This window comes from Heterodontus francisci, unplaced genomic scaffold (assembly GCF_036365525.1).
Source record: "Heterodontus francisci isolate sHetFra1 unplaced genomic scaffold, sHetFra1.hap1 HAP1_SCAFFOLD_892, whole genome shotgun sequence".
Lineage (NCBI taxonomy): Eukaryota > Metazoa > Chordata > Chondrichthyes > Heterodontiformes > Heterodontidae > Heterodontus > Heterodontus francisci.
This window is the reverse complement of record NW_027140525.1, coordinates 222,158-238,580: the sequence shown is the minus strand read 5'-3', so window position 1 is coordinate 238,580 and position 16,423 is coordinate 222,158. Positions and strand designations below refer to the sequence as shown.

At 60.5% G+C, this 16,423-nt stretch overlaps 1 protein-coding gene across 3 annotated transcripts in view; it reads right to left on the bottom strand.

Moving 5' to 3' along the window:
- LOC137360057 (SLIT-ROBO Rho GTPase-activating protein 3-like) overlaps nucleotides 1-16,423 on the bottom strand; it is a 150,184-nt gene that overhangs the window by 23,186 nt on the left and 110,575 nt on the right. For all 3 annotated transcript variants that reach the window (XM_068025649.1, XM_068025648.1, XM_068025650.1), the window contains 8 exons: nucleotides 10,672-10,773; nucleotides 10,278-10,472; nucleotides 5,921-6,005; nucleotides 4,833-4,860; nucleotides 4,341-4,443; nucleotides 3,599-3,659; nucleotides 2,408-2,485; nucleotides 2,005-2,136 (listed from right to left, as the gene is read on the bottom strand). In XM_068025649.1, the coding sequence (XP_067881750.1) occupies nucleotides 2,005-2,136; nucleotides 2,408-2,485; nucleotides 3,599-3,659; nucleotides 4,341-4,443; nucleotides 4,833-4,860; nucleotides 5,921-6,005; nucleotides 10,278-10,472; nucleotides 10,672-10,773 (784 nt within the window). The remainder of the gene's footprint in view (nucleotides 1-2,004; nucleotides 2,137-2,407; nucleotides 2,486-3,598; nucleotides 3,660-4,340; nucleotides 4,444-4,832; nucleotides 4,861-5,920; nucleotides 6,006-10,277; nucleotides 10,473-10,671; nucleotides 10,774-16,423) is intronic.

Sequence of the window (16,423 nt, the reverse complement as noted above, 5' to 3'; positions counted from 1 at the left end):
GGCCCCACGGTGCAGGGACACCAGGGGAAGGGCTGAGGCCCCACAGTGCAGGGACACCAGGGGGAAGGGCAGAGGCCCCATGGTGCAGGGACACCAGGGGGAAGGGCTGAGGCCCCACGGTGCAGGGATACTAGGGGAAGGGCCGACGTCCCACGGTGCAGGGATACCAGGGGGAAGGGCCGAGGCCCCACGGTGCAGGAACACCAGGGGAAGGGCCGAGGCACCCACGGTGCAGGGACACCAGGGGGAATGGCTGAAGCCCATGGTGCAGGGACACCAGGGGAAGGTCCGAGGCCGCACGGATCAGGGACACCAGGGGAAGGAACGAAGCCCCATGGTGCAGGGACACCAGGGGAAGGTCCGAGGCCGCACGGATCAGGGACACCAGGGGAATGGCTGAAGCCCCATGGTGCAGGGACCCAGGGGAAGGTCCGAGGCCGCACGGATCAGGGACACCAGGGGAAGGTCCGAGGTCCCACGGATCAGGGACACCAGGGGAAGGGCCGAGGCCCACACGGTACAGGGACACCAGGGGAAGGGCCGAGGCCCCACGGTGCAAGGACACCAGGGGAAGATCCGAGGCCCCCACAGTGCAGGGACACCAGGGGAAGGTCCGAGGCCCCAAGGTGCAGGGACACCAGGGGAAGGGCCGAGGCCCACACGGTACAGGGATACCAGGGGAAGGTCCGAGGCCCCACGGATCAGGGACACCAGGGGAAGGTCCGAGGCCCCACGGATCAGGGACACCAGGGGAAGGAACGAGGCCCCACGGTGCAGGAACACCAGGGGAAGATCCGAGGCCCCCACAGTGCAGGGACACCAGGGGAAGGAACGAGGCCCCACGGTGCAGGGATACCAGGGGAAGGGCTGAGGCCCCCACGGTGCAGGAACACCAGGGGAAGGTCCGAGGCCAAACAGTGCAGGGACACCAGGGGAAGGTCCGAGGCCCCCACAGTGCAGGGACACCAGGGGAAGGTCCGAGGCCCCATGGTGCAGGAACACCAGGGGAAGGTCCGAGGCCAAACGGTGCAGGGACACCAGGGGAAGGGCTGAGGCCCCACGGTGCAGGGACACCAGGGGGAAGGGCTGAGGCCCCACGGTGCAGGGACACCAGGGGGAAGGGCCGAGGCCCCGCGGTGCAGGAACACCAAGGGAAGGGCCGAGGCCCCCACGGTGCAGGGACACCAGGGGAAGGGCCGGGGCCGCCACGGTGCAGGGACACCAGGGGAAGGGCCGAGGCCCCCACGGTGCAGGGACCCTAGGGGAAGGTCCGAGACCCCACGGATCAGGGACACCAGGGGAAGGAACGAGGCCCCACGGTGCAGGGACACCAGGGTAAGGGCCGAGGCCCCACGGTGCAGGAACACCAGGGGGAATGGCTGAGGCCCCACGTGCAGGGACCCCAGGGGAAGGTCCGAGACCCCACGGATCAGGGACACCAGGGGAAGGAACGAGGCCCCACGGTGCAGGGATACCAGGGGAAGGGCTGACGCCCCACGGTGCAGGAACACCAGGGGGAAGGGCTGAGGCCCCACGGTGCAGGAACACCAGGGGAAGGGCCGAGGCCCCATGGTGCAGGAACACCAGCGGAAGAGCTGAGGGCCCACGGTGCAGGGACATCAGGGGAAGGGCCGAGGCCCCACGGTGCAGGAACACCAGGGGGAAGGGCTGAGGCCCCATGGATCAGGACACCAGGGGAAGGAACGAGGCCCCACGGTGCAGGAACACCAGGGGGAATGGCTGAGGCCCCACGGTGCAGGGACACCAGGGGAAGGGCGAGGCCCCACGGTGCAGGAACACCAGCGGAAGAGCTGAGGCCCCACGGTGCAGGGACGCCAGGGGAAGGGCCGAGGCCCCACGGTGCAGGAACACCAGGGGGAAGGGCTGAGGCCCCACGGTGCAGGGACGCCAGGGGAAAGGGCAGAGGCCCCACGGTGCAGGGACACTGGGAGAAGGGTTGAACCGAGGGGGAAGCGGAGAGCAGGCTCTGAGACAGACACTCACCAACACAGGCTATGAAGTCACTGAAGGAGTCCGTGGGGAAAATGGGTTTGGTGAGGCCCCGGAAATAGAGTTTGAGAACTCCGGCGACCGAGTCGATGTTGTGCTCGTTCATTGTGTCCAGAGGGTCTTCCCCTGGAGGTAAACATTAACGGAGAGAGTGGGTAAGAGGACGGCTGGGACCCCGGTAACAGAAAACTCAGACAGACCGCCTCTCTCTCTCTCACACACACACACACACACACACTCCCCAAACACTCCGAACCCCTCTCCTCCCTGAACACTCACTCTTATACCCCTCAACACCCTCTCTCTCTCTCCAAATGAACTCCCCTCCATTCAGCCCCACCCCCCCCCACCCCCCCCCCACCCCTCACGCTGTGACAGTCGGTCAGACGGGACGAACCTCTCTCAAAGGCAGTTCTGATGTCGTTCACCTCACTCTGCGAGCCAGGGATCCGGAAGATTCCCTCGTGGTGAAGGCCTGTTCAGAAATCAAAAGAGTAAGTCCGCATCAGACCCTCAACTCACAGCTGGAGTCAGCGTCGGCAGTGGAGTGAGAGAGGGAGGGAGGGAGAGAGGGCGAGGGAGATGGGGAGAGGGAGGCAGAGAGACGGAGGGAGGAGAGAGAGGGGGGAGAGAGGGAGGGAGTGAGGGAAGGGGGGGGATGAAGAGAGGGGAGGAATTCAGGGGGGGAGGGGGAGATGGAGAGTGGAGAGAGACAGAGGGGAGGGAGAGGGAGGGAGGAGGAGAGGGAGAGATGGGGTGGTAGAAGAGAGAGAAGAGGGATGAGAGAGGGGAGTGAGGGAGGGTGAAGGGAGAGAGGGGGAGGGACTGGGATGGGAGGGAGAGAGGGGAGTGAGACAGAGTGTGGAGGGAGTCAGAGAATGGAGGGACGGGGAGAGGGAGGGACAGTGGGGGAGAGGGAGGGAAAGAAGGTGAGAGGGAGGGAAAGAGGGTGAGAGGGAGGGAAAGAGGGTGAGAGAGTGAGAGGATGGGAAGGGGAGGAGGGGGAGAGAGAGAAAGGGGAGAGAGGACAGAGGAGGAAGAGGAGGGAGGAGGAGGAGGAGAGAGGGGAGCAAGGGGAGAGGGAAGAGGGTAATGAGGGAGGGAAAGTGAGGTAGAGAAGGGAGGGAGACAGAGACAGATGGGAAGGAGAGACGGATGGGAGGGATAGAGGGGAGGGGGAGAGATGGAAAGGGGAGAGAGGGAGAGAAGAGGGAAGGAGAGGCAGATGGAGAGAAAGATGAGAGAGGGAGAGAGGGTAGGGAGGAGAGAGGGGAGGGAGAGAGAGGAAGGGAGAGGAGGCAGGGAGAGGAGGCAGGGAGAGGGTAGGGAGGGAGAGGGAGAAGGAGGGAGAGGGAGAAGGAGGGAAAGGGTAGGGATAGCGAGAGAGAGGAGGGAGGGAGAGAGAGGAGGGAGGGAGGGAGGTGGACAGACAGGGGGAAGGGAGAGGAGGAGGGAGAGAGAAGGAGACAGAGAGAGGGTAAAGAGTGAAGAGAAAGGGAGAGAGGAGGGAGGAAGACAGAGGAGGGAGGGAGGGAGGAGGAGAGATGGAAGGAAGGAAGGAATTGGGGGGAGGGAGGGAATCACTCACCATAGAGGTTAATGAATCGAATGCAGCTCACCACCACGAGTGGGATGGGCTGCCCCGAGCTCTGGGGGGGAAAGAGAGAGAACACAATGAGGCTGAGGACAGGACAAGGAGACTCCCAGATAGAATCACATGATAATGTGACCCCGACCCTCACAACCGAACCCTCACCCCGACCCGACCCTCACCCCATCACGACCTCTCACCCCGTCCCGACCCCTCGCTCCCGTCCTCAACGCTACACCCTGTCCCGACCCCTCACCTCGTCGTGACCCCTCACCCCGTCCCGACCCCTCACTTTGTCCCGAACGCTACACCCCGTCCCGACCTCTCACCCCATCCCGACCCCTCACCCCATCCTCCATCCATTGCTCAGGTCCCACCCCAATATTGACGTGTCACCTCACCCCAGTCCTATTGCCCCATCACGACTCCTCGACCCAGTCCCACCCAGGCTGGGACGGGTTTCTGACTCCCTCGACCCCCGACTCCCTCGGGGCCCGACTCCCTCAGCGCCCAGTCAGCTCTCAGGGGGTTGTGAGACTGGGCATATTGCCTCAGAGGGGAGTCCGGGAGTGGGCAGCATCGTTTAGGGGCCAGCTCAGCTTCAAGGACCTTGAGTGAAGCCCCCAACACCCCTGCGCCCCTGCCTGGGGGTGTCACAGTGGGTGCGGATTCCCGCGCCCCAGACCCTGGGTACTACCTCTGAGACAGCCCTCTCTTTACTTGCTGCACGCCCGGGTACCTTGATGAACAATTCCAGATCCCCATTGAAGAGTTTTTGATTGTATTGGGAGCTGGGCCGAGATCGCCGCTGTCTCTGAGACCGGCTGAGTGTCGACTGCAGCCTGGGAGGGGAGGAAGAGAATTAGCAGCTGGATTGCACTCTGCCACACGTCCACTCGTCTCTCACACATTGCACAGCAGGAGCCCATTCAGCCCTTCCCGAGCCTGTTACCCCACCCACACCCCCCCACAGGAGGAGATAGTTTCTCTCGAGCGACCCGATCGAATCCTTTAATCATCTTAAACCCCTCGATTAGATCACCCCCTTAATCTTCTACATTCGAGCGAACACAAGCTCAGTCTGTGCAACCCCATTCTCGTAATTTAACCCTTTCAGCCCCGGTATCGTTCTGGTGAATCTGTGCTGCACCCCCTCCGAGGCGAATAGATCCCTCCTGAGGTGTGACTCCCTCCCGGCCTGAGCGCTGGTTAGGGGAATGAGGGGCCCTACCTGGATCTGTTGTTGTCGTCCACGATCCCTGCAGGGAAGAGAAGAGACTGAGGTTAGTGGGGTGACAGGACAGGCCACTGCTGTTGGTCACAGACTGCAGCTTCCTGAGGTATCCTGACACCGTGACTCCCGGGTGGACATTTAGACCCCGACGTAGTGAGGGTCTGTGATCCTGGGAACCCTGAGACTCACCCCCCTGGCGTCAATGGGAATCGGGGGAGGTCCCTTTGGGGTCAATGGGAATCGGGGGAGGTCCCTTTGGGGTCAATGGGAATCGGGGGAGGTCCCTTTGGGGTCTATGGGAATCGGGGGATGTCCCTATGGGGTCTATGGGAATCGGGGGAGGTCCCTATGGGGTCTATGGGAATCGGGGGAGGTCCCTTTGGGGTCTATGGGAATCGGGGGATGTCCCTATGGGGTCAATGGGAATCGGGGGAGGTCCCTATGGGGTCAATGGGAATCGGGGGATGTCCCTTTGGGGTCTATGGGAATCGGGGGATGTCCCTATGGGGTCAATGGGAATCGGGGGAGGTCCCTATGGGGTCAATGGGAATCGGGGGATGTCCCTATGGGGTCAATGGGAATCGGGGGATGTCCCTTTGGGGTCTATGGGAATCGGGGAAGGTCCCTATGGGGTCTATGGGAATCGGGGGATGTCCCTTTGGGGTCTATGGGAATCGGGGGAGGTCCCTATGGGGTCAATGGGAATCGGGGGAGGTCCCTATGGGGTCAATGGGAATCGGGGGAGGTCCCTATGAGGTCAATGGGAATCGGGAAAGATCCCTAAAAGGTCAATGGGAATCGGGGGAGGTCCCTATGGGGTCAATGGGAATCGGGGGAGATCCCTATGAGGTCAATGGGAATTGGCAGAGATCCCCATTGGGTCAATGGGAATGGAGGGAGATCCCCATGGGGTCAATGGGAATGGAGGGAGATCCCCATGGGGTCAATGGGAATGGGGGTCTTTGTTCTTTATTCAGCTCCTTGTACACATGGTCACTGGGTGCCCGGTCACAGGCCACGCGCTGGTACCCCAGTGTGAGCGGCACCAACCCTGAGCCCTGAATGCCTGGCGCTGACACACTCACCCTTCTCAATGTAGGGTTTCAGCAGTTCAAACTTTGCCTGCAGTTTGGTGATTCTGCTGCTCCCAGCGACAAACTCCTTCAGTTTCTGACGGAGGAGAGAGGAGACAGTGATCCTGGCAGGAATCTGGGGAAAATCACCGTTCGCCCCCAAACCCCGGGGAAATCACCGTCCCCGCAAACCCCGGGGAAATCACCATCACCGCAAACCCCGGGGAAATAACCGTCACCGCAAACCCCGGGGAAATCACCGTCACCGCAAACCCCGGGGAAATCACCGTCCCCGCAAACCCCGGGGAAATCACCGTCCCCGCAAACCCCGGGGAAATCACCGTCCCCCCCAAACCCCGGGGAAATCACCGTCCCCGCAAACCCCGGGGAAATCACCGTCCCCCCAAACCCCGAGGAAATCACCGTCCCCGCAAACCCCGGGGAAATCACCGTCCCCGCAAACCCCGGGGAAATCACCGTCCCCGCAAACCCCGGGGAAATCACCGTCTCCCCAAACCCCGAGGAAATCACCGTCCCCGCAAACCCCGGGGAAATCACCGTCCCCCCAAACCCCGGGGAAATCACCGTCTCCCCAAACCCCGGGGAAATCACCGTCCCCCCAAACCCCGGGGAAATCTCAGTCCCCGCAAACCCCGGGGAAATCTCAGTCCCCGCAAACCCCGGGGAAATCTCAGTCCCCGCAAACCCCGGGGAAATCACCGTCCCCCCCAAACCCCGGGGAAATCACCGTCCCCCCCAAACCCCGGGGAAATCACCGTCCCCCCCAAACCCCGGGGAAATCACCGTCACCGCAAACCCCGGGGAAATCACCGTCCACCCAAACCCCGGGGAAATCACCGTCCACCCCAAACCCCGGGGAAATCACCGTCCACCCCAAACCCCGGGGAAATCACCGTCACCGCAAACCCCGGGGAAATCACCGTCACCGCAAACCCCGGGGAAATTACCGTCCCCGCAAAACCCGGGGAAATCACTGTCACCGCAAACCCCGGGGAAATCACCGTCACCGCAAACCCCGGGGAAATCACCGTCCACCCAAACCCCGGGGAAATCACCGTCCACCCAAACCCCGGGGAAATCACCGTCTCCCCAAACCCCGGGGAAATCACCGTCCACCCAAACCCCGGGGAAATCACCGTCCACCCAAACCCCGGGGAAATCACCGTCCACCCAAACCCCGGGGAAATCACCGTCTCCCCAAACCCCGGGGAAATCACCGTCCACCCAAACCCCGGGGAAATCACCGTCCCCCCCAAACCCCGGGGAAATCACCGTCCCCCCCAAACCCCGGGGAAATCACCGTCACCGCAAACCCCGGGGAAATCACCGTCCCCCCCAAACCCCGGGGAAATCACCGTCCCCCCCAAACCCCGGGGAAATCACCGTCCACCCAAACTCCGGGGAAATCACCATCACCACAAACCCCGGGGAAATCACCGTCCCCCCCAAACCCCGGGGAAATCACCGTCCACCCAAACCCCTGGGAAATCACCGTCCCCCCCAAACCCCGGGGAAATCACCGTCCACCCAAACTCCGGGGAAATCACCATCACCACAAACCCCGGGGAAATCACCGTCCCCGCAAACCCCGGGGAAATCACCGTCCCCCCCAAACCCCGGGGAAATCACCGTCCCCGCAAACCCCGGGGAAATCACCGTCCACCCAAACCCCGGGGAAATCACCGTCCACCCAAACCCCGGGGAAATCACCGTCCCCCCCAAACCCCGGGGAAATCACCGTCCCCGCAAACCCTGGGGAAATCACCGTCCACCCAAACCCCGGGGAAATCACCGTCCACCCAAACCCCGGGGAAATCACCATCACCACAAACCCCGGGGAAATCACCGTCCCCGCAAACCCCGGGGAAATCACCGTCCACCCAAACCCCGGGGAAATCACCGTCCCCGCAAACCCCGGGGAAATCACCGTCTCCCCAAACCCCGGGGAAATCACCATCCCCACAAACCCCGGGGAAATCACCGTCACCGCAAACCCCGGGGAAATCACCATCACCACAAACCCCGGGGAAATCACCATCACCACAAACCCCGGGGAAATCACCGTCCACCCAAACCCCGGGGAAATCTCAGTCCCTGCAAACCCCGGGGAAATCACCGTCCACCCAAACCCCGGGGAAATCTCAGTCCCTGCAAACCCCGGGGAAATCACCGTCCACCCAAACCCCGGGGAAATCTCAGTCCCTGCAAACCCCGGGAAAATCACCGTCCACCCAAACCCCGGGGAAATCACCGTCCACCCAAACCCCGGGGAAATCACCGTCCACCCAAACCCCGGGGAAATCTCAGTCCCTGCAAACCCCGGGGAAATCACCGTCCACCCAAACCCCGGGGAAATCACCGTCCACCCAAACCCCGGGGAAATCACCGTCCACCCAAACCCCGGGGAAATCACCGTCCACCCAAACCCCGGGGAAATCACCGTCCACCCAAACCCCGGGGAAATCACCGTCCACCCAAACCCCGGGGAAATCTCAGTCCCTGCAAACCCCGGGGAAATCACCGTCCACCCAAACCCCGGGGAAATTACCGTCCACCCAAACCCCGGGGAAATCACCGTCCACCCAAACCCCGGGGAAATCACCGTCCACCCAAACCCCGGGGAAATCACCGTCCACCCAAACCCCGGGGAAATCACCGTCCCCGCAAACCCCGGGGAAATCACCGTCCCCGCAAACCCCGGGGAAATCACCGTCTACCCAAACCCCGGGGAAATCACCGTCCACCCAAACCCCGGGGAAATCACCGTCCACCCAAACCCCGGGGAAATCACCGTCCTCCCAAACCCCGGGGAAATCACCGTCCCCCCCAAACCCCGGGGAAATCTCAGTCCCCGCAAACCCCGGGGAAATCACCGTCCACCCAAACCCCGGGGAAATCACCGTCCACCCAAACCCCGGGAAAATCACCGTCCCCGCAAACCCCGGGGAAATCACCGTCCACCCAAACCCCGGGGAAATCACCGTCCACCCAAACCCCGGGGAAATCACCGTCCACCCAAACCCCGGGGAAATCACCGTCCACCCAAACCCCGGGGAAATCACCGTCCACCCAAACCCCGGGGAAATCACCGTCCACCCAAACCCCGGGAAAATCACCGTCCACCCAAACCCCGGGGAAATCACCGTCCCCGCAAACCCCGGGGAAATCACCGTCCACCCAAACCCCGGGAAAATCACCGTCCACCCAAACCCCGGGAAAATCACCGTCTCCCCAAACCCCGGGAAAATCACCGTCCCCGCAAACCCCGGGAAAATCACTATCCCCCAAACATCGGGGAAATCACCGTCCACCCAAACCCTGGGGAAATCACCGTCCACCCAAACCCTGGGGAAATCACCGTCCACCCAAACCCCGGGGAAATCTCAGTCCCTGCAAACCCCGGGAAAATCACCGTCCACCCAAACCCCGGGAAAATCACCGTCCACCCAAACCCCGGGAAAATCACCGTCCACCCAAACTCCGGGGAAATCACCGTCCACCCAAACCCCGGGGAAATCACCGTCCCCGCAAACCCCGGGGAAATCACCGTCCACCCAAACCCCGGGGAAATCACCGTCCACCCGAAACCCCGGGGAAATCACCGTCCACCCAAACCCCGGGGAAATCACCGTCCACCGAAACCCCGGGGAAATCACCGTCCACCCAAACCCCGGGGAAATCACCGTCCACCCAAACCCCGGGGAAATCACCGTCCCCGCAAACCCCGGGGAAATCACCGTCCACCCAAACCCCGGGGAAATCTCCGTCCACCCAAACATCGGGGAAATCACCGTCCACCCAAACCCCGGGGAAATCACCGTCCACCCAAACCTCAGGGAAATCACCGTCACCCAAACCCCGGGGAAATCTCCGTCCACCCAAACATCGGGGAAATCACCGTCCACCCAAACTCCGGGGAAATCACCGTCCACCCAAACTCCGGGGAAATCACCGTCCACCCAAACCCCGGGGAAATCACCGTCCACCCAAACCCCGGGGAAATCTCAGTCCCCGCAAACCCCGGGGAAATCACCGTCCACCCAAACCCCGGGGAAATCACCGTCCACCCAAACCCCGGGGAAATCACTGCCACACCAAACCCCCCTCAAACCAGGGTGAAAATCACCACCCACCAAAACTCTCCGCCCAAATCCTCATCCCCCAACCCCAGCCGGCCCCTGACCCAACCAGTGACTCAAAAACAGCGAGCGGCAAGTCCAGACACCGGGAAGAAAGAGAGAAGAGAGAAAGGGAAGCTGTGCTCAAGGGGGTAGAGCCCCAGCACCCACCCAGCATCCGCCCCACCCCACACACTGGGCGTGCAGCAGGTGCCCACCCTTGGGCTTACGGTGAAGTAGTAGGTCTCGGTGTCCTGCTGGTTGGAACGGCGCTTGCCGATGTGGGACTTGTTGCAGGAGTCCGAACCGAGGGACTTCACCGACTCGGTGGAACGGCTGCTCTGGAAGACGTCGGGAAAATCGGAGTCCTCGGTCGCAGCCAGATCAAGTAACGCCTGGAGTGTGGCTTTCAGAGTCTTGTTAATCTGGAGGAGGAGCGGCAGAGAGAGGGTCAGCTTTACCGATGGAAAGAACAGTGTCCACACACTCACACTAACGCCCTCTCACTCACCCGCGCCGACGCCCACATTCGCACACTCATCTACACCTGAGTGCGCACACGCCGCGTCTGCCTCCTCCCGCGGTTCTGCGGGCCGGTTAAGGGCGCGGGTGCCCCCCCCCTACCTCTTCGGTCTCCAGCTTGGCCGTGGCCAGGGTGCCCTGAAGGCTCTGGAAGCGGGTGAGCAGCTCCTGATAGACGGCCGACACGGTCCTCACTTCGCACACCTGGCACGGGAGAGAACAGAAGAGAGAACCTCAAGTAACGGGATAAATCTCCCCAGGCGTGCGCCGTTTCCCAGGAACCAGGCACGAGCGCTGTGCCCGCGAGACCTGGCATCCCTCTAAATGCTGCAGCCCTCCGCTCACACGTCCCATTGACCTGTTCTGACAGTGGCACGGTCCTGCCACCTGTTGGAACATCGCTGTCAGCGCAGCAGCCAGACAGACCTCTGCACTGGAAGGTTCCTTGTATTTTAGTATCAGTTTGCTGAGCGTGACCCAGACTGTGACGCAAAAAAAGGGTTAAAAATACGCCACTGTGCTCCTTTCAGGAGCAGAGACAAGTCTTCAAAGTTGGGAGATGGGATCCCCGGGGAATGTGTCAGTATTTACAGTGGGTCCCCGGGGAGTGTGTCAGTATTTACAGGGGGGTCCCCGGGGAGTGTGTCAGTATTTACAGGGGGGTCCCCGGGGAGTGTATCAGTATTTACAGTGGGTCCCCAGGGAGTGTGTCAGTGTATACAGGAGGTCCCCGGGGAGTGTGTCAGTATTTACAGGGGGTCCCCGGGGTGTGTGTCAGTATTTACAGTGGGTCCCCGGGGAATGTGTCAGTATTTACAGTGGGTCCCTGGGGAGTCTGTCAGTGTATACAGGAGGTCCCCGGGGAGTGTGTCAGAATTTACAGGAGGTCCCCGGGGAATGTGTCAGTGTATACAGGAGGTCCCCGGGGAGTGTGTCAGTATTTACAGTGGGTCCCCGGGGAGTGCGTCAGTGTATACAGGAGGTCCCCGGGGAGTGTGTCAGTATTTACAGTGGGTCCCCGGGGAGTGCGTCAGTGTATACAGGAGGTCCCCGGGGAGTGTGTCAGTGTATACAGGAGGTCCCCGGGGAGTGTGTCAGTATTTACAGTGGGTCCCCGGGGAGTGCGTCAGTGTATACAGGAGGTCCCCGGGGAGTGTGTCAGTATTTACAGGGGGGTCCCCGGGGAGTGTGTCAGTATTTACAGTGGGTCCCCGGGGAGAGTGTCAGTATTTACAGTGGGTCCCCGGGGAGTGTGTCAGTGTATACAGGAGGTCCCCGGGGAGTGTGTCAGTATTTACAGTGGGTCCCCGGGGAGTGCGTCAGTGTATACAGGAGGTCCCCGGGGAGTGTGTCAGTATTTACAGTGGGTCCCCGGGGAGAGTGTCAGTATTTACAGTGGGTCCCCGGGGAGTGTGTCAGTATTTACAGTGGGTCCCCGGGGAGTGTGTCAGTATTTACAGGGGGTCCCTGGGGAGTGTGACAGTATTTACAGTGGGTCCCTGGGGAGAGTGTGTCAGTATTTACAGGGGGTCCCTGGGGAGTGTGTCAGTATTTACAGGGGGTCCCCAGGGGAGTGTGTCAGTATTTACAGGGGGTCCCTGGGGAGTGTGTCAGTATTTACAGGGGGTCCCCAGGGGAGTGTGTCAGTATTTACAGTGGGTCCCCGGGGAGTGTGTCAGTATTTACAGTGGGTCCCCGGGGAGTGTGTCAGTATTTACAGGGGGTCCCTGGGGAGTGTGTCAGTATTTACAGGGGGTCCCCAGGGGAGTGTGTCAGAAGTTACAGTGGGTCCCCGGGGAGTGTGTCAGTATTTACAGGGGGTCCCTGGGGAGTGTGTCAGTATTTACAGGGGGTCCCCAGGGGAGTGCGTCAGTGTATACAGGAGGTCCCCGGGGAGTGTGTCAGTATTTACAGGAGGTCCCCGGGGAGTGTGTCAGTATTTACAGGGGGTCCCCAGGGGAGTGTGTCAGTATTTACAGTGGGTCCCCGGGGAGTGTGTCAGTATTTACAGGGGGTCCCCGGGGAGTGTGTCAGTATTTACAGGGGGTCCCCAGGGGAGTGTGTCAGTATTTACAGTGGGTCCCCGGGGAGTGTGTCAGTATTTACAGGGGGTCCCCAGGGGAGTGTGTCAGTATTTACAGGGGATCCCCGGGGAGTGTGTCAGTATTTACAGTGGGTCCCCGGGGAGTGTGTCAGTATTTACAGGGGGTCCCCAGGGGAGTGTGTCAGTATTTACAGTGGGTCCCCGGGGAGTGTGTCAGTATTTACAGGGGGTCCCTGGGGAGTGTGTCAGTATTTACAGGGGGTCCCCAGGGGAGTGTGTCAGTATTTACAGTGGGTCCCCGGGGAGTGTGTCAGTATTTACAGGGGGTCCCCAGGGGAGTGTGTCAGTATTTACAGGGGGGTCCCCGGGGAGTGTGTCAGTATTTACAGGGGGGTCCCCGGGGAGTGTGTCAGTATTTACAGGGGGTCCCTGGGGAGTGTGTCAGAATTTACAGGGGGTCCCCAGGGGAGTGTGTCAGTATTTACAGTGGGTCCCCGGGGAGTGCGTCAGTGTATACAGGAGGTCCCCGGGGAGTGTGTCAGTATTTACAGTGGGTCCCCGGGGAGAGTGTCAGTATTTACAGTGGGTCCCCGGGGAGTGTGTCAGTATTTACAGTGGGTCCCCGGGGAGTGTGTCAGTATTTACAGTGGGTCCCCGGGGAGTGTGTCAGTATTTACAGTGGGTCCCCGGGGAGTGTGTCAGTATTTACAGTGGGGTCATCGGGGAGTGTGTCAGTATTTACAGGGGGGTCCCCGGGGAGTGTGTCAGTATTTACAGTGGGTCCCCGGGGAGTGTGTCAGTATTTACAGGGGGATCCCCGGGGAGTGTGTCAGTATTTACAGTGGGTCCCCGGGGAGTGTGTCAGTATTTACAGGGGGATCCCCGGGGAGTGTGTCAGTATTTACAGTGGGTCCCCGGGGAGTGTGTCAGTATTTACAGAGGGGTCCCCGGGGAGTGTGTCAGTATTTACAGGGGGGTCCCCGGGGAGTGTGTCAGTATTTACAGGGGGGTCCCCGGGGAGTGTGTCAGTATTTACAGGGGGATCCCCGGGGAATGTGTCAGTATTTACAGGGGGGTCCCCGGGGAGTGTGTCAGTATTTACAGGGGGTCCCCGGGGAGAGTGTCAGTATTTACAGTGGGTTCCTGGGAAGTGTGTCAGTATTTACAGGGAGTCCCCGGGGAGGCTGTCAGTATTTACAGGGGGGGTCCCCGGGGAGTGTGTCAGTATTTACAGGTGATCCCCAGGGTGTATGTCAGTATTTACAGGGGATCCCCGGGGAGTGTGTCAGTATTTACAGTGGGTCCCTGGGGAGTGTGACAGTATTTACAGGGGGTCCCCGGGGAGTGTGTCAGTATTTACAGGGGGTCCCCGGGGAGTGCGTCAGTATTTACAGTGGTTCCCGGGGAGTGTGTCAGTATTTACAGGGGGTCCCCGGGGAGTGTGTCAGTATTTACAGTGGGTCCCTGGGGAGTGTGTCAGTATTTACAGGGGGGTCCCCGGGGAGTGTGTCAGTATTTACAGGGGGTCCCCGGGGAGTGTGTCAGTATTTACAGTGGGTCCCTGGGGAGTGTGTCAGTATTTACAGGGGGGTCCCCGGGGAGTGTGTCAGTATTTACAGTGGGTCCCCGGGGAGTGTGTCAGTATTTACAGTGGGTCCCCGGGGAGTGTGTCAGTATTTACAGGGGGTCCCCGGGGAGTGTGTCAGTATTTTCAGGGGGTCCCCGGGGAGTGTGTCAGTATTTACAGTGGGTCCCCGGGGACTGTGTCAGTATTTACAGGGGTCCCCGGGGAGTGTGTCAGTATTTACAGGGGGTCCTCGGGGAGTGTGTCAGTATTTACAGTGGGTCCCTGGGGAGTGTGTCAGTATTTACAGGGGGGTCCCCGGGGAGTGTGTCAGTATTTACAGGGGGTCCCCGGGGAGTGTGTCAGTATTTACAGTGGGTCCCTGGGGAGTGTGTCAGTATTTACAGGGGGTCCCTGGGGAGTGTGTCAGTATTTACAGTGGGTCCCCGGGGAGTGTGTCAGTATTTACAGTGGGTCCCCGGGGAGTGTGTCAGTATTTACAGGAGGTCCCCGGGGAGTGTGTCAGTATTTACAGTGGGTCCCCGGGGAGTGTGTCAGTATTTACAGTGGGTCCCCGGGGAGTGTGTCAGTATTTACAGTGGGTCCCCGGGGAGTGTGTCAGTATTTACAGGAGGTCCCCGGGGAGTGTGTCAGTATTTACAGGAGGTCCCCAGGGAGTGTGTCAGTATTTACAGAGGGTCACCGGGGAGTGTGTCAGTATTTACAGAGGGTCACCGGGGAGTGTGTCAGTATTTACAGGAGGTCCCTGGGGAGTGTGTCAGTATTTACAGAGGGTCACCGGGGAGTGTGTCAGTATTTACAGTGGGTCCCTGGGGAGTGTGTCAGTATTTACAGTGGGTCCCCGGGGAGTGTGTCAGTATTTACAGGGGGTCCCCGGGGAGTGTGTCAGTATTTACAGGAGGTCCCCGGGGAGTGTGTCAGTATTTACAGGAGGTCCCCAGGGAGTGTGTCAGTATTTACAGGGGGTCCCCGGGGAGTGTGTCAGTATTTACAGGGGGTCCCTGGGGAGTGTGTCAGTATTTACAGGGGGTCCCAGGGGAGTGTGTCAGTATTTACAGGAGGTCCCCAGGGAGTGTGTCAGTATTTACAGGGGGTCCCCGGGGAGTGTGTCAGTATTTACAGGGGGTCCCTGGGGAGTGTGTCAGTATTTACAGAGGGTCACCGGGGAGTGTGTCAGTATTTACAGGGGGTCCCCGGGGAGTGTGTCAGTATTTACAGGGGGTCCCTGGGGAGTGTGTCAGTATTTACAGAGGGTCACCGGGGAGTGTGTCAGTATTTACAGTGGGTCCCTGGGGAGTGTGTCAGTATTTACAGTGGGTCCCTGGGGAGTGTGTCAGTGTATACAGGAGGTCCCCGGGGAGTGTGTCAGTATTTACAGTGGGTCCCTGGGGAGTGTGTCAGTATTTACAGGAGGTCCCTGGGGAGTGTGTCAGTATTTACAGTGGGTCCCTGGGGAGTGTGTCAGTATTTACAGGAGGTCCCCAGGGAGTGTGTCAGTATTTACAGCAGGTCCCCAGGGAGTGTGTCAGTATTTACAGGGGGTCCCCGGGGAGTGTGTCAGTGTATACAGTGGGTCCCTGGGGAGTGTGTCAGTATTTACAGTGGGTCCCTGGGGAGTGTGTCAGTATTTACAGGGGGTCCCCGGGGAGTGTGTCAGTATTTACAGGGGGGTCCCAGGGGAGTGTGTCAGTGTATACAGGAGGTCCCCGGGGAGTGTGTCAGTATTTACAGTGGGTCCCCGGGGAGTGTGTCAGTATTTACAGGGGGTCCCCGGGGAGTGTGTCAGTATTTACAGGAGGTCCCCGGGGAGTGTGTCAGTATTTACAGTGGGTCCCCAGGGAGTGCGTCAGTATTTACAGGGGGTCCCAGGGGAGAGTGTCAGTGTATACAGGAGGTCCCCGGGGAGTGTGTCAGTATTTACAGTGGGTCCCCGGGGAGTGCGTCAGTATTTACAGGGGGGTCCCAGGGGAGAGTGTCAGTGTATACAGGAGGTCCCCGGGGAGTGTGTCAGTGTATACAGGAGGTCCCCGGGGAGTGTGTCAGTATTTACAGGGGGTCCCCGGGGAGTGTGTCAGTATTTACAGGGGGTCCCCGGGGAGTGTGTCAGTATTTACAGGGGGGTCCCCGGGGAGTGTGTCAGTATTTACAGGGGGGTCCCCGGGGAGAGTGTCAGTATTTACAGTGGGTCCCCGGGGAGTGTGTCAGTATTTACAGTGGGTCCCCGG